The following is a 17,272-nucleotide window of genomic DNA, read 5'->3' as shown; positions in this document are numbered from 1 at the left end:
GGTCATAAAAATAATAATAGCAATGATTGTACTATTACTGTAATACCGTAGCGACAGTGATAAAGGTACGCGTTTAGCGCTCACTATGTGGCCGAGCACCCGTTCTGAGCGCCGGGCTAGATACCGGGTCATCGGGTTTGTCCCCCGTGGGGCTCACGGTCGTCATCCCCATTTGACAGACGAGGGGACAGAGAAGTTGGGTTTTACCCAAAGACACGCAGCCGAGTGGCCGAGCCGGCATTCGAATCCTCCCCCGGCCCGAGTCCCGAGCCCGGGCTCTTTCCGCTAAGCCACGCTGCTTCTCTGCTATGTTCCAGGCGGCCCAACCACATGTGCTAAACGCTGGGGCAGAGGCAAGTAATCGGGTTGGACACCGTCCCCGCCTGACAGTTCTCATCCCCGTCTTCCAGAGGAAGAAAACTGTAATAATAATAACAACGCTGTATCTGTTAAGCGCTTACTGGGTGCCGAGCACCGTTCTGAGCCCCGGGGGAGATGCGGGGTCGTCAGGTTGTCCCGCGCGTCTTAATCCCCGTTTGACAGGATGAGGGAACTGAGGGCCCAGAGAAGCGAAGGGACTCGCCCACAGTCACCCAGCCGACAAGTGGCGGGGCCGGGATTCGCACCCGTGACCTCTGGCTCCCAGGCCCGGGCCCTCGCCACCGAGCCACGCTGCTTCTCTAACCCGGAGGCGTAAAATGACCCGCCCAGGCCCGAAAAGCAGATATTTGTCGGGGACGGGACGAGACGCCGGGCGCTCCGAGGCCCGGGCCCGCGGCGGCCCCTCGGTTCCGCCCGTGAGCCCGACGCCGGCCGGCCGTGTCCGCGTGTCTGTGTCCGCGCAGAATTCAACAGCTCTCTGCTGGACGGGACGGGCTCGGACGAAGACTCGGGAAACGAGGACATTTTGGACATGGAGTACACGGAGGCCGAAGCGGAGGAGCTCAAGAGAAACGCCGAGGTGAGCCCCCGCCCCCCCCCCCCCCCCGCGCTCCCCCGGCGGCTCGGCCGGGGCCGGCCCGCGTCCCCCTCGGGCGCCCCGGCCCGCCCTCCGGCCCCGCCAGCGGGAGAGAGCCCGGCTCGGGGAGGGAGGGCCGCTGCCTCCGACGGTTGGGAGAAGCGGCGGGGCTCGGGAGTCCAGAGGACCGCGGTTCTGATCCCGCTCCGCCCCTCGTCAGCTGGGTGACTTTGGGCCAGTCCGCTTCATCCGTTCGACTCGTCGATCGTATTTCCTTGAGCGCCTACTAGGCGCGGAGCGCTGGCGCGGAAGTTGGGCGACGGAGGGAGACCGTCCCCGCCCGACGACGGGCTCCGCGGTCCGATCGGGGGAGACGGACGGACGGGAACGAGACAATTACGATAAATAGGATAAGGGATGGACATCCGTCGTAACAAATAAATAGGGGACTAAATAATCTATCCAAATGACGCAGTGCCGAGGGGAGGGGAAGGGAGAGGGGAGGAGCGGAGGAAAAGGGGGCTCAGCCGAGGGGAGGGGAAGCGGGGGCAGGAGGGAGCAGAGGGAAAGGGGAAGCTCAGTCCCGGCAAGGCCTCTCGGAGGAGCTGAGCTCTCGGGAGGGTTTCGAAGAGGGAAAGAGAATCAGTTTGGCGGAGGCGAGGAGGGAGGGCGTTCCGGGCAGCGGAGGACGCGGCCCGGGGTCGGCGGCGGGACGGGCGAGGACGGGGGCCGGCGGGGAGGCGGGCGGGAGGAGCGGAGCGGGCGGGGTGGGGCGGTGGAAAGAAGAGAAGGGAGGAGGGGGCGAGGGGATGGAGAGCCCTGAAGCCTAAAAAGTGAGAAGTTTTTGTTCGTGCGGCGGGGAGCGACAGGTATTTGTTACGCGGCTTACTGTGTGCCGAGCCCTGCTCTAAGCCCTGGATAGATCCAAGGGATCCGGTTGTCCCATGTGGGCCTCCAGTCCCCATCCCATTTTCCAGGTGAGGTCACAGGCACGGAGAGGTGAAGTGACTCGTCCAGAGTCACCCGGCTGACAAGTGGCGGAGCCGGGATTAGAACCCACGACTCTGTCTCCCGGGCCCCGGCTCTCCTCCGCAGCCGCGCGGCTTCTCCGTCGATTCGCACTGATTCGATCGGTCGGTCGGCCGGGTCAGAGCGATTTGCCCGGGGTCACGTGGTTCGGTGGCAAGAGCCCGGGCTCGGGAGTCGGAGGACGTGGGTTCGAATCCCGGCTCCGCCCCTTGCCTGCTGTGTGACCCCGGGCGAGCCGCTTCACTTCTCTGCCTCTCAGTTCGCTCACCTGTCAAATGGGGATGAAGATTATGAGCCCCACGGTGGGGGGGGGGGGGGGGGGGGGGGCAACCTGATGACCTGGTATCTACCCCGGCGCTCAGAACGGCGGTCGGCACATAGCGAGCGCTTAACCGGTACCGTCGTCATCACCCGGCAGACAGGTGGTGGAAGCCGGGATTAGAACCCAGACCTTTTGACTCCCAGGCCCGGCCTCTGGCCAGTGGGACACCCCGCTTCTCTAACCTTCACCGAAGAGAAATGACGTAGCAGAGCACTTTGATTCATCCAGTAGCATTTATTGAGCGCTTACTAGGTTGCACTTCATACCCCAAAAGACGCTTCCGCTCTTCCGAGAGGCCTCCCCCAACTTAGCCCCCATTTCCTCTTCTCCCTCCTCCCTCTTGCACTTAGATCAACGGATTTATTTATTCGACCCACCCTGGTAGATAAACCCAATTTACTCAGCCTTTTATTCGTTCATTCGATAGTATTTATCGAGCGCTTACTGTGTGCAGAGCACCGGACTGAGCGCTTGGAATGGACGGTTCGGCGACAGATAGAGACCATCCCTGCCCCCTGACGGGCTCGCGGTCTAACCGGGGGAGACGCGCGGACAAAGACAAGACCCCTTCGTCGCGATAAATAGAACGAAGGGGACGGACACCTCATCAGCAAAATAAACAGGGGAATAAAAACATAGGCAAATGAGCGCGGCCTTTGCCGCGCGCCGAGATAGCAGTTAATCAGTAGTATTTATGGAGCGCTTATCGGCGCGTCACCAAGCGCTTGGGAAAGGACGCTGTAACAGAGTCGCCAGACACATTCCTTGCCCGCCGCGAGCTTACGGTCTAAAAGAGAGGTGGGGACAAGATTATCAGGGAGGACGGGGTTTGAATCCCGTTTTACAGATGAGGTAACTGAGGCACGGAGGAAATTCAGCCCTCCTCTTTCCACTGAGCCAGGCCGCTCTCAAACCCTGACGGTATTCGTTCATAGCGATGCTATCTGCTGGACGCCTACTGCCTGCCGAGAGCTACTAAGCGCCGGGGCAGATCCAAGCTAATCAGGGCGGGGACAGCCCGTGACCGCTACGGAGCCCACGGTCTAAGTGGGACGGAGAGCCGGTATTGCATCCCCCTCCGACAGATGAAGAGACTGAGGCCCGGGGGGTCTAGTAGTAATAACAAAAATGATAATTTTGGGACTCGTTAGGCGCTTACCGTGCGCCAAGCACCGATCCAGGGTAGATCCGAGCCAATCGGGTCGGCCACAGCCCGTGTCCGCTGCGGAGCTCACGGTCTAAGTGGGACAGAGAGCAGATACTGAATCCCCCTCTGACGGATGAAGAAGCCGAGGCCCGGGGGGGTCTAGGAATAATAATAAAAACGATCATTTTGGGACTCGTTGAGCGCTTACTGTGCGCCAAGCACTGATCCAGGGTAGATCCGAGCTAATCGGGTCGGCCGCAGCCCGTGTCCCTACAGAGGTCACAGTCTTAAGTGGGACAGAGATCCGATATTGAATCCTCCTCTGACAGAGGAAGAAACTGAGGCCCGGAGGTCTAGTAGTAACAACAGTGATAATTTTGGGACTTCTGAAGCTTACTATGTGCCAAGCACCGATCTAAGCGCCGGGGTAATCCGATCCGATCGGGTCGGCCACAGCCCGGGTCCGCTACGGAGCTCACGGTCCAAGCGGGACAGAGAGCCGATATTGAATCCCTCTCCGACAGATGAGGAAACTGAGGCCCGGGGGTCTAGGAATAATGATGAAAACAATAATCGGGGGGCTTGTTAAGCGCTTACTCTAGGCCAAGCACTCTTCTAAGCGCTGAGGTGGATCCAGACTGATCAGGTTGGACAACAAGTCCCCGTCCACATGGGGCTCACGGTCTTAATCCCTATATTACAAGTGAGGGAAACTGAGGCACAGAGGAAATGAAGTGACTGCCCAAGGTCACACAGCTTCTGCCCACTTCTCCCTTTCTCTTCTCATCTCTCCCATCTCTCTCTTTTTTTTTTAATATAGTATTTGTTGAGCACTTACTATGTGCCGGGCACTGAGGTAGACACCGGCAAATGATTCATTCGTTCATTCAGTAGTATTTATTGAGCGCTTACTATGTGCAGAGCACTGTACTGAGCGCTTGGAATGGACAGATCGGCAACAGCTAGAGACGGTCCCGCCTCTGACGGGCGCTCGGTCCAATGGGGGGGGGGGAGACGGGCGGACGAGAACAACGGCGATAAATAGAGTCAAGGGGACGAGCGTCTCATTAAAACAACAGCAAATGAATAGAATCAAGAACCGTCCCTATCCCTCATGGGCCTCACCGTCTCTGAATCGCCGTTTCGCAGATGAGGGAAGCGTGGCCCGGACTTGCCCGAGGTCACGCGGCGGCCACGTGGCGGAGCCCGGGGTTAGAACCCAGGTCCTCACGTCTGGACTCCAGACTCATCGTGGGCCGGGAACGTGTCTGGCGTTCTACCGTGCCCTCCCGACCGCTTGGGCCGCGTTGCTTCCGGGTCCCCCAAACCCTCCCCCCGGAGGAGCGGCGTGGCCCAGTGGCCAGAGCCCGGGCCTGGCAGTCAGAAGGGCTTGGGTTCGGATCCCGGCTCTGCCGCTTGCCTGCTGTGAGACCTCGGGCCGGTCACTTCGCTTCTCCGGGCCTCGGTTCCCTCACCTAGAAAATGGGGATGGAGACCGTGAGCCCCGAGTGAGACGAGGACCGTGTCCGGCCTGATTCGGTTGCTTCCACCCCAGCGCCTAGTATAGCAAGCGCTTAGCAGATGTCATAATTATTACGATTACTGCTGTCATCATTACTGGGTGGTTCCGCCCCTGTATGTTAACTGCCTGCCTCGATTCCTTGGGGGCGTGGGGGGCGGTTGGAGAGCGAAGGGGGAAGAGGGTAACGTGTGCCTCCCCTCCCCCAGACCGTCAGCTCCTTGTGGGCAGGGAACGTCCGTTGGGCGTTGCATTATAATAATAATCACGGTATTTATTAAGCGCTTACCCTGCGCCGGCCGCTGTACCGAGCGCCGGGGCGGGTACAGACCATCGTATGCCAGTGCTCCGCACGCAGAAAGCGCTCAGTAAATACGACGGAGCGAATGAATGGGGGGAAGGCGGGGTGGGGGATGGGACGGGGGGGGGGGGGGGGGGGCCGGCGGCGACCTCTCGGGGTCCCGGCGACCCCTGGGAGCCGAACCCCCTTCCTTCCGTTCTCCAGACGGGAAACCTTCCCCACTCGTATCGGCTCATCAGCGTCGTCAGCCACATCGGCAGCACCTCCTCTTCGGGTAAAGCGGGTCCGGAGGTCGGGCGGGGGGGGCGGGACGGCCGGGGGATGGAGGGCCCGGGGGGCGGGGCGGGTCCCCGGCGCCCAGTACAGAGCTCCGCAGCGCTCGATCGGTACCGTTGCCCGACCCACGTACGGTGCTCCCCCGAGCGCGGAGTACAGTGCTTTGCACCCAGCGCGCCCTCAGGACGGACGGACTGACTGAACCGATCTGTCGTATGCGTTTTTTATTTAACGGGTCTGTCAGGCGCTTAGTATGCGCCGGGCACTCCGCTAAGCCCCGGGGTCGGCCGGGTCGGACCCGGTCGCCCGTAGAGCTCCCCGTCTCGGTCCCCGTTGTCCGCGGGAGGGAACCGAGGCCCAGAGGGGCGAAGCGACCTGCCCGGGGTCGCGCCGCCGACAGGCGGCGGAGCCGGGATGAGAACCCACGGCCTCCCGACTCGCGGGCCCCGGGCTCCGTCCACGAGGCCGCGCTGCTTCTCCTGTTACGGAGCGTTCGGTGTGTGCAGAGCACTGTCCTAAGCGCCTGGGAGAGGACAGTGGAACAGAGTTGGTGGACACCTTTCCTGCCCCTGACAGGCTTCCGGTCCAGAGCGGGAGGTAGACGTCGACAGCGCTTCGCACGTAGTGAGCGCTTAGCAGATCCCATCGTCATCGCTATCATCGTCATTATTATTACAAGCAGTGTTCAAAGAGACTGAAGCGAGGCACCCTTTTGGACTCTCTGGCTGTCTGCGAAGCAGCACGAAACCAAATGAGAGCCCTCAGTAAGACGCGGGCGGTTTCTCATTTTTAAGAAATTTTTTAAAAATGGTATTTGTTAAGTCGATGATGACGACGGTGGTATTGGTTAAGCGCTTACTATGTGCCAAGCACTGTTCTAAACGCTGCGGAGGTACAAGGTCATCGGGTCGTCCCCCGTGGGGCTCGGCGCTCTCATCCCCATTTTCCAGATGAGGGAACCGAGGGCCCGAGAAGTGAAGCGAGTTGCCCAAAGTCACGCAGCTGAGAAGCGGCGGAGCGGGATTAGAACCCACGACCTCCGACTCCCAGGCCCCGGGCTCTTTCCCACCGAGCCCCGCTGCTTCTCGTGGGGTAGATACGGGGTAATCAGGCTGTCCCTCGCGGGGCTCCCGCTTTTCATCCCCATTTGACAGATGAGGCCACTGAGGCCCAGAGAAGTGAAGTGACTCGCCCACGGTCGCCCAGCTGACAGGCGGCAGAGCCGGGCTTAGAACCCGTGACCCGAATCCCGAGCCCGGGCTCTCTCCGCCGAGCCGCGCTGCTTCTCTGAGGTTTAAGACTGTGAGCCCGAAGTGAGAGGGGGACTGTGCCCCACCTGTTTACCTTGTGTCTGTCCCAGCGCTCATCATAGTGCCCGGCACATAGTAAGCACTTAATACGTACCTCGGTTATCAGTAATTATCATCAGAGAAGCGGCCCGGCTCATTGGTAAGAGCCCGGGCTCGGAGGTCAGAGGTCATGGATTCGAATCCCGGCTCTGCCACTTGCCAGCTGTGGGGACGTGGGCAGGTCGCTTCACTTCTCGGGGCCTCGGTTCCCTCGCCCGTAAGATGGGGATTCACCGCGAGCCTCACGCGGGACGACCCGACGACCCCGGATCTCCCCCGGCGCTTAGAACGGTGCTCGGCGCGGAGTGAGCGCTTAACAGATCCCAACGTTATCGCGTCATTAGTCTCTGGGCCTCAGTCACCTCATCTGTAAAATGGGGATGAAGACGGCGAGCCCCGCGGGGGACGACCCGATGGCCTTGTATATCTATCCCCCCCCCCCCCCCCCCCCGAGCGCTTAGAACGGTGCCCGGCACCCAGTAAGCGCTTAACAGACACCGTCGATGTTATCGTTCGTCTCGACTCCGCCGCTCGTCAGCTGTGTGGCTTCGGGCAAGTCCCTTCGCTTCTCTGGGCCTCGGTGGCCTCCTCTGGCAAATGGGGAGGGAGACGGCGAGCCCCGCGGGGGGTCACCCCGACGAGCCCGTCTCTCCCCCGGCGCTCGCCGCACGCCGACGAGCGGCGGGGTCGGGATCGGAACCCCGGGCCCGGGGCCGCGCCGCCGCCGGGCCGGCGCCTTCCAGCCCCGGCGAGGCCGGACGCCGTCGCGACTCCATCGCGTTGCAGGCCACTACATCAGCGACGTGTACGACATCAAGAAGCAGGCCTGGTACACCTACAACGACCTGGAGGTGTCCAAGATCCCCGAGGCCTCGGTGCAGACCGTCCGCGACCGCAGCGGCTACATCTTCTTCTACATGCACAAGTAAGGCCGGCCGGCCCTCGGGGGCCCCTCCCGCGGCGCGGGATCCCGGCTCCGCCCCTCGTCAGCCGGGTGACCGTGGGCCAGTCGCTTCGCTTCTCCGGGCCTCGGTTCCCTCCTCTGGAAAACGGGGATCGACCGCGAGCCTCACGGGGGACGACCCGATGACCCCGGATCTCCCCCGGCGCTCGGAACGGTGCTCTGCACGTAGCGAGCGCTTAACCAATACCGACATCATCGTTATCATCCCTCGGGTGCAGAGCCCGCGATGGGAAGCGGCCCGGTGTGGCGGCGAGAGCCGGGGCCGGGAGAGTCGGAGGACGCGGGTTCCAACCCCGGCCCCGCCGCCCGTCCGCCGGGCGACCTTGGGCCGGTCACGTCGCCCCTCCGGGCCTCGTCTGGAAAGCGGGGGTGAAGCGACTCGCCCGCGGTCACGCGGCTGACGAGCGGCGGAGCCGGGTCTCGAACCCACGACCTCCGACTCCCGAGCCCGGGCCCTCGCCGCCGCGCCGTTGTATCGGGCGCTTCCGGCGTGCTCGGCGCCGTCCTGAGCGCTGGAGAGAATACAGCGTTGCGGCGGACGCGCGCGTTCCCGCCCGCGACACGGAGCTCACAGTCTAGAGACTGTGGCGGAGCCAGGATCGGAACCCACCGCCTCCGACTGGCGGGCCCCCGCTCTTCCGCTCGGCCCTCGGGAGCCGGACCCGCCGCGGCCGAGTCGGTGGACCCCGTTTCCCTGCCCCTAAGGAGCGGACGGGCTAGCGTGGGGGGGGGGGGGGGGGGGGGAGGCCGGCGTTGAGAGAAACCCGGGGCGTGGACGAAGGCGCCGTGGGGCCGAGGGTGGGGTGAGGTGTCGGCGCCTAAAGGGGACAGGCCCGGGTCCGGAGGTGACGCGGAAGGGAGAGGAAGTAGGGGGAAATGAGGGCGCAGTCAGGGAAGGCCTCCGGGAGGAGGTGGGCCCGCCGGGAGGCTTTGAATCGAATTAATAAATGGCGGTGTCGGTTAAGCCCTTCCCGTGAGCCGAGCACCGTTCTAAGCGCTGGGGGATACGCGGGGCGATCAGGCGGTCCCGCGGGGGGCTCCCCGTCTTCATCCCCATTTGACAGATGAGGGGACTGAGGCCCAGTGAAGCGACCTACCCGAGGTCACGCAGGCGACCAGCGGAGGAGCCCGGGATTAGAACCCGTGACCTCGGGCTCCCGAGCCCGCGCTCTTTCCACCGAGCCGCGAGGGAGAGTCGTCGTCCGCGGGATTTGAGCAGGGAGGGCGTTCCGGGCCCGAGGGGGGACAGTGAGTAGGTTGGTTTTAATAACGATAACGATGATGATGTTGGTATTTGTTAAGCGCTTACTATGTGCGGAGCACCCTTCTGAGCGCTGGGGGAGATACAGGGTCATCAAGCTGCCCCACGTGAGGCTCCCGGTCTTCATCCCCGTTTTCCAGATGGGGGAACTGAGGCACGGAGAAGTGACTTGCCCACAGTCACACAGCTGACGAGCGGCAGAGCTGGGATTCGAACCCATGACCTCGGACTCCCGAGCCCGGGCCCTCGCCACTGAGCCACGCTGCTTCTCATTCATTCGTTCGTTCATTCATTCATTCATTCAGTAGTATTTATCGAGCGCTTACTAGGTGCAGAGCACTGTACCGAGCGCTTGGGATGAACAAGTCGGCAACAGACAGAGACGGCCCCCGCCGTCTGACGGGTTCACGGTCCCATCGGGGGAGATACCGGTAATACCAACGTCATTATTATCGAGCGAATACCACGGCTTTATGTCCGACGACTTATCCCGTCTTCCGCCTCGAAAGGGCGGGAGCCCGGGGTGGGGAGGGGATGATGCTTGAATTGCGGTTTTTGTTAAGCGCTTACTACGTGTCGGGCGCTGTACTGTGCCCTGGGGGGGATCCAGGCAAGTGGGGTTGGCCAGAGAGAGTCCCCGTCCCCCGCGGGGCGCGCGGTCTCACTGCCCGTTTTGCAGATGAGGTCACCGAGGCCCAGAGGAGTGACGTGACTCGCCCGAGGCCGCCCGGCGGACGGGCGGCGGAGCCGGGACCCCGGGGAGGCGGCGGGGCTCGGCCGCGAGAGCCCGGGCTTGGGAGTCGGAGGCGGTGGGTTCTAATCCCGGCTCCGCCGCTCGTCAGCCGGGTGACCTCGGGCGAGTCGCTTCGCTTCCCCGGGCCTCGGTTCCCTCGTCTGTAAAATGGGGATTGAGACCGTGAGCCCCACGTGGGACGACCCGTTCGCCCCGTATCCGCCCCAGCGCTCAGGACAGCGCTTGGCCCGGAGTAAGGGCTTAACAGATGCCATCAGCATCGTCGTTACTGGGCGGAGCGGCGCGGCTCAGTGGCGAGAGCCCGGGTTTAGGAGTCAGAGGTCGTGGGTTCTGATGTCGGCTCCGCCACCCGTCGGCCGTGAAGTCGCTTGACTTCTCGGTGCCTCAGTTCCCTCATCTGTAAAATGGGGATGAAGACCGGGAGCCCCACGGGGGGGGGGGGAGGGGGGCGATCTGATGACCCTGTATCTCCCCCAGCGCTTAGGACGGTGCTCGGCACTGAGCGAGCGCTTCACAGATACCGCCGTCGTCGTCATCGTCATGACCTCCTGAGTCCCGGGCTCTGGCCCGCCAGGCCGGGCTCCCGCGGGATCCCGCACGCTCCGATTCCCTCTTCTCTCCTTCCCACAGGGAAATCTTGGACGAGCTGCTGGAAACGGAGAAGAGCTCCCAGTCGCTCAGCTTGGAGGCGGGCCGGGCCGCCCGGCTGACTCCGTGAGGGTCGAGGGCGGGACGTGGAGATGGATCCCCCTGAGGAGAAAAAACTTCTAGAGCCGCGCTCCGCCCGGCAGCGCGAAGCGCCTCGGGGCCAGGCCCGGAGGGGAGACCAACCGACCCACGGATGGGCGGCCGGGATCCCGGGGAACCTCCCCACGCTCGGCCCCGGCCCCTCGGACGCTCCCGCCCCGTCTCTCGGCGGGAGGACGGAGGAGTCGAACTTGTGCCGGTTCCAGGAACCCACGGTAGCTCTTTTTTTTCTGTCTGTTTCGTTTGTTTTTCGGCGGGGGGGGGGGGGTGCGGGGGGCGGGGGGGGGTCGCCTTTGTCGGAACAGAGCCTTAAAAGGGTCGAGACGGGAAGAGCCTCCGCGAAAAGCGGGACACGCGAGGCTTCGCGGCCGGGCCCGGCCCCCACCCCCGTCCAGCCGAGACGCGCCCGGCCGTGACGCGCGGAGCGAACCCTCGGCTCCAGAGCCGCCGTCCGCCGGCGCTCTCCTGGTCCGACCCGTCTGCCCCTCCCAGCGAGGAAATCTCTCGGCGCCTCGTGGATTCCGAGCTCCTCGGCCGCGGGCCCGCGGCTCCGGGAAGCGAATGGAGGTGCCGGGAGGCCGCCCCCCCCCCCGCGTCCCGGCCGCCTCCTCGTGACCTCTGACCCCGGCGGCGCCCTGGCGCGATTTTGGACGCTTCGTCCCCTCCCGGGACGTACTCGCCTCCCGTCTCGTCCCGAAGGGGACGGGGAGGAGGAGGCGGCCCCTTTCCCGCCTGGGACCGGATGGCTCCGGTTCTGTCTGGGACGCCCGCGAGGCCCAAGGGAGGTCGTCCGGTCCGGCGGACCGCTTCTCGGCCGACGGCGAGCGCGGGGCCCGGTCGGGAACGCCAGCTCTGCTGAACGAGCGCGTCCTTCGAACCCGGCCCGTTCCGGGCCCCCGGGCGGGAACGGACGGAAGGGCGGAGCGGACGGCGGTTCCTCGGAGCCGGAGATCGCTCGGGCCATCGAGAGTCTTCTCTCTCGGGCCCCGGCGCCGAGGACGGGCGAGCGATCCCGAACGGTCGGCGGGGAAGCAAAAAAAGATCAAGAGGCAGACGGGCCGGTTCTCATCCCCGACACCTCCCCCCGCAACGACACCCTGAGGAGACTCTCTCCCGACACGGAGTGGAAAGGCCCGCCTGGATCCCGGGCCCGGCGGCTCTCCAGTTTCCAACGGAAGACCGAGACTTCCGGAGGCGTCCCGGCCGCCGGGAGAGGGGAGGAGCCTTCCCGGTGGGGGCCGGGAGGAGCTCCCGCGGGTCCGGAGAGGGGTTCCCGGGGCCGCCTCCCTCCCCGGGAGTCCGACGGGGGGCCGGGACCTCATCACGCTCTGTGACCCCCCCCCCCCCCCTTGACTTCGGCCCCCCGGCTTCCTCCCGGGGCCACAACGGAGGAACCCGTCCTCGCCGCCCAGCCCGGCTGGACTTGGTGTCGGGCACTCGCTCTTTCTTTCCCCCCCTTTTCTTTCGTTCGTTCTTTTCCCGGCGCGCCGGCTTAAACGCGATCTGAAAGCGTAACCGTCAGGGTGGAGAGGTTTCCCTAACTGCCGCCGCTCGGTCGTCCCCGTCCCTCCCCTCCCGCCCCCGGTCGGGGATCTTCGAGTGGCTCCGGACCCCGGCGAATCCCGGCCGGGTCCGCGGGGGTCCCCTCCCCCGGCGCCGGCGCCCCGGTTTGGCCGCGGGGTCGTGCGGGGGAGGGGCCGGTCCCGTCGGACGGGAGAGGGGGTTTGTATATAGTAAAGTGACATAGAGATATATAAATATATAATATATTTTATCCGTGCCACAGCACGTGGCCCCGGGGTGCAGAATCTGGGGGACGGGGGCGGGTGACCGGGGTCCGGACCGCCCCTCGGACGACTGCCCCGGAGGAGCGCGCCCGGTTGCCGCCGGGGTGGAGCCGGGGGGGATGGGCGCGGTGGGGGGGCGGGGGTCCCGATCATTTCGGCCGGGACGGGACCGCACCGGCGCCCGGGTCGGCTCGCGGCCTTTTCCGATCCTACTCGGAGGTTTTTGGTTTTTGTCTTTTTTTTTTTTTTTTGGTGGAAGAGAAAAAACAAATAAAATCCTCACCTGCTGGATTTTAATCATCTAATAATTTGGGGAGGGACCCGGTAGGAAAATTGGAGTCGGGGGGGGGGGGGGGGGGGGGGGGGGGAGGTCCTTAAAAAAAGGCAGGGTTCTATCCTGCGACTATCAGGTGAAACCGGCAGTAGGAAAATTGGGGGGGGGGGGGGGGGGGGGGACCACAGACTCATGCGTGCATACACACGTGCACACGCACACTACATGCCCCAGACACACACACACACACACACACACAGACTGCATACCATCAAACACACACACATTCACTACATGCCCCGAACACATACACACACACACACAAAACATGCCCCCCCCACACACACACACAACGCGCGTGCACACACACACACTCTCCATGCCCCTGAACACACACACACATGCACATTCATTCATTCAATCGTATTTATTGAGCGCTTACTGTGTGCAAAGCACTGTACTAAGCGCTCATATACGCTACGTCTTCCCCCCAACACCCACACACCCCCACCCACCCACCCACCCACTCCCTCTCTGACCAGGTCCCCAAGCAGACGTAGCAGCCGGGAAGGGTCTTTTTAAAAAAAATAGTCGGGAGAGGCGGGAGCGCCATTTACTTTCCGCGCCTGCCAAAAATCAACTCAGGGTGAGTGTTTTAAAACGGAGGGAGGGGGGAAAAAAAAAAAATCATCGGCCTCCCACTCCCGTCCCCGGCTGGCGACCGGGCTCTCCCGGACCCTCTCGGGTCCTTCCTCGCGGCGATCCCGCCCGCTCCCCAAACCCCCGCCCGCGGCCCTGCGGGGGCAACGGGAAAACCGCCGCCCGGCGCGGCTGGGGAAGGAGGGGCGTCACCCGGACCCGGCGGCCCCCGGCGGTGACCTCTGACCTCCCCGGTGGGCGACGGCCCCGCGGAGGGGGGGCTCTCCCGGGCTGGTGGGCTCCGGGCTGGTGTCCCCCTCCCCGGCCCACGGGAGATGGCCCCGACGGCGGGACCGGGATCCAGCTTTTGAGCCCGGAGGGGATTTTCAAGTCGCTCCTTTTGGGGGGGCGGCCGCCGGCGGGAGAGAAGGGGGAGGGGCCGGTCCCACCGAGCGGGCCGCGCTAGAGACTCCTCTCTGCCCCCTCCCTCCCTCCCTCACGGCTCCGCCTCCCGTCCGCCCCCCCGCCACGCACAGACACGCCCCGTCGTCTGACCGACGCCCGCGGGCGATGGGGGCTTGAAACTACCGACGCCGGGGGTTCTCGGTCCCCCGGAGGAGAAACCGCCGGCAGCCCCGGACCCGTCCCCTTCCCAAGCTGGGACGGGGGCCCTTTCCACCTTCTCGCCGACTTTCGGATCCCGATCCCGTCCGCGTTGGCCTGGAGCGGCACCCTATCTGCGTTTTAGCAGGTCTGTGCCCCGGAACGCTTCGGGATGTGGGTTTTCTGGGTTCTTTTTCCTTTTTTACCGACGCTTAGAGTTTGGGGTTTGTTTTTGGTTTCTCGGGTTTGGTTGGATTTTTTTTTGTGTGTGTGAAATTAAAGCCTCTTTATTAACCCTCTACCGATGCTGGCTCTGATTTCCAAGAGGTGAGACCGCGTCGTGAGCCGAGCGCTCGGTTCGGTGCCGGGCTTGGGAGTCGGAGGTCGTGGGTCCTGATCCCGGCCCCGCCACTCATCAGCCGACTCTGGGCAAGTCACGTCACTTCTCGGCGGCTCGGTTCCCTCATCTGTCAAATGGGGATGAAGACCGGGAGCCCCACGGGGGACCACCCGATGACCTCATCTCCCCCAGCGCTTAGAACGGCGCTCGCCACGCGGGGAGCGCCTGACGAATACCGTCGACATCACACAGAGCGCTCAGTAAATACGAACGAATGAAAAGAGACGGTCCAACCGGGTGCCGGCTCGATCTGTCGGACGGCGGTCCTCCTCGTGGGGGGGGGAAACGCGTCCGTTGGTTCTGCCGCATCGGACTTTCCCAAGCGCTCAGGACAGTGCTCTGCACACTGAGCGCTCAAGAAATACGAATGGGCGGATGGATGAGTGAAAAGAGGCAGCAATCTCTAACAGTCCAACCGGACAGGAGCCTCGGGTGCCATCCCAGTCGGTTGGACGGAGGTCCTCCGCTCATTTCGGGAGGGGAACGTGTCAGTCTGTTCTGTTCGGGTCGGACTCTTCCCCAAGCGCCGAGTACAGCGTTCTGTGTGCGGTAAGCGCTCAGTAAATACCGTTCTTTGGCAGAAATGGGTCCCCGTCCATTATAATAACGATGATAACTGTTTGTATTTGTTAAGCGCTTACTACGTGCCGAGCACCGTTCTCAGTGCCGAGGAAGATAGGTGATCAGGTCGTCCCCCGTGGGGCTCGCAGACTTCATCCCCATTTGACAGATGGGGGAACTGAGGCCCAGAGACGTGAAGCGACTTGCCCAAAGTCACACACCTGAGGAGTGGCGGATCCGGGATTAGAACCCACGACCTTCGACTCCCAAGCCCGGCCTCTTCCCACGCTTACGAGGGAGCCAAGCAGCGCGGCTTGGCAGAAAGGGCCCCGGCCTGGGAGTCCAGAGGCCCCGGGTTCTCATCCCGCCTCCGCCGCTCCTCTCCCGTGAGACCTTGGGCAAGCCGCTTCACTTCTCCGGGCCTCAGTTCCCTCCTCTGGAAAATGGGGATGAAGACCGGGAGCCCCACGGGGGACAGGCACGGTGTCCGACCTGATGATCCGTCTTCCCCAGTGCTCGGTGTAGTGCCTGGCGCGTAGTGAGTGCTTAAAAAATAGCATTTCAAAAGTAGAGGAAAGGGGTTCCAACCTCAGAGCGGGGTCACGGGACGAACGGGAGTGAATTCTCCCACAGAATCGGGACAGTGGGGATGGAGGAGGGGAGCAGCCTGGCCCGAATCGAGCCTGCCGCCGCCAGCTGGGGGGAAAAGAGGCACCGGCCGGGGCCGGGGAGAGCTGGGGTGGGGTTGCCTGCGGGGTGACCTCGGGCAGGTCACTGCGCCGCCTCCCTGTGCCTCAGTTTCCTCGGTTCGGGGAGGACCGCTTCCCATCTGCTTATCTCGTGTTCATCCAGGCCTATCTGTTGAGCGCTTCCGGGGTGCGGAGCACTGTCCCGAGCGCTTGGGAGAGGGCAGTACAAGAATGGGCAGGGAATGTGACCGTTTACCGTTGTACCCTCCCAAGTGCTTAGTCACGGTACCGAGGGCACTGGTTAAGCGCTTACTACGTGCCGGGCACTGTTCTAAGCGCCGGGATGGAGAGAGGCAGCGGGGCTCAGTGGCAAGAGCCCGGGCTTGGGAGTCAGAGGTCGGGGGTTCTAATCCCAGATGTGTGACTTTGGGCGAGTCACTGAACCTCCCTGTGCCTCGGTCACCTCATCTGTCAAATGGGGATTAAAACCGTGAGCCCCACGTGGGACAACCTGATCGCCTTGTATCCCCCCAGCGCTTAGAACGGTGCTTTGCACATAGTAGGTGCTTAACAAATACCACGTTACCGTTGTTATCCGAGGAAATCGGGTCGGACACGGTCCCCGTCCCTCGTGGGGCTCACGGTCTCCATCCCCATTTGACAGATGCCATCACCGAGGCTCAAAGAAGTGACTGACCCAAGGTACCCCAAGGATTACTTAGTACAGAGCCTGGCCCACAGCGAGTGCTTCCCAAATACCGATTTTATTATCATCGTTATTAGGAGATTCCCGTCGGGAAAATATTACAGGGAAAATGGGACTGGGAGAAAACCAGTGCCCCCCCCCAGCAGCCTCTTAACTGGATTCATTCATTCATTCGATCATTTATTGGGTTCTGGGGGGCAGAGCGCCGTACTAAGCGCCGGGGGGGCGGGGAGGGGGGGTGGAGGCCAACGGTACAACGGACGGACGCGTTCCGTGCCCGTGGTGACTTTAGCCTTCGGGAGGGAGGGAGGTCGGGCGGCGGGGCGGAGGGGTGACGTCCGAGGAGGGGGATCCCAGTCCGGGACGGCCCCCGGACACCCCCGGCCCTGGGGCCGGAGGGTCCGCCCGCCCCGGGGCCGGACGGGGAACGCGGTCGCCGGGAAGACGGCCGTCCGGCGCCTCTCAGAAAAGGCCTCGCTCCTTCTTGAGGTTCTGCCGTCTCCACTGGGGCAGGGCCGCGAAAGAGGCCGGACTCATCCCGAACACGGAGAGGAAGTCTCCGTCGGACAGGTACATCTGCGGGAGGGCGGAGGGGGCCGCGGGGTCACGGGGGGCCGAGGGCGACCCGGCCCGCACCCCGCGGCGGAACCGGGCCCCAGAGCCGCCCGAGAAATGGAAAGCGAAAGGTGAGGGCGGGGCCCCGGGGAGGGAGACGAGGCCGCGGGTCGGAGAGCTCGTCCGCCCGGCGTGGCCGGGGGGCCTCGGGCAGGTCCCTGGCCTCGGGAGGCCTCGGTTTCCACCCCCCGGGGGCGGGGGAGTCGGGCCCACTCTCCTCTCCGCCTGCCGCGACCTCGGCGACGGGGAGGGGCCCGGCCGGGCGGAGACCCCGTCGGGAGCCCGAAGGTGAGGCTCCCGTCCCTCAGCCGTTGGTTACTATCAACCGACCGATCGGATTTATTGAGCGCTTACCGTGGGCGGGGCTCGGC

The 17,272-nt window shown here is 63.8% G+C and overlaps 2 protein-coding genes across 4 annotated transcripts in view; one reads left to right on the top strand and one right to left on the bottom strand.

Moving 5' to 3' along the window:
- USP37 (ubiquitin specific peptidase 37) overlaps window positions 1-10,853 on the top strand; it is a 98,462-nt gene extending 87,609 nt beyond the window's left edge. For 2 of the 3 annotated variants that reach the window (XM_039913507.1, XM_039913504.1), the window contains 4 exons: window positions 846-961; window positions 5,481-5,550; window positions 7,688-7,826; window positions 10,511-10,853. In XM_039913507.1, coding sequence (XP_039769441.1) covers window positions 846-961; window positions 5,481-5,550; window positions 7,688-7,826; window positions 10,511-10,598 — 413 coding nt within the window. In that variant the 3' untranslated portion in view covers window positions 10,599-10,853. Of the gene's footprint in view, window positions 1-845; window positions 962-5,480; window positions 5,551-6,128; window positions 6,411-7,687; window positions 7,827-10,510 lie in introns of those variants that run through there. The other variant, XM_039913505.1, reaches the window with a different exon arrangement.
- A 5,482-nt stretch (window positions 10,854-16,335) lies between these two features.
- The window catches only part of VIL1 (villin 1), a 47,167-nt gene continuing 46,230 nt past the window's right edge, over window positions 16,336-17,272 (bottom strand). The window contains exon 20 of the mRNA XM_029078390.2: window positions 16,336-16,862. Within this exon, the coding sequence (XP_028934223.1) occupies window positions 16,749-16,862 (114 nt within the window). The 3' untranslated portion in view covers window positions 16,336-16,748. The remainder of the gene's footprint in view (window positions 16,863-17,272) is intronic.

This window comes from Ornithorhynchus anatinus, chromosome 1 (assembly GCF_004115215.2).
Source record: "Ornithorhynchus anatinus isolate Pmale09 chromosome 1, mOrnAna1.pri.v4, whole genome shotgun sequence".
Lineage (NCBI taxonomy): Eukaryota > Metazoa > Chordata > Mammalia > Monotremata > Ornithorhynchidae > Ornithorhynchus > Ornithorhynchus anatinus.
This window is presented reverse-complemented; position numbering and strand designations above follow the sequence as displayed.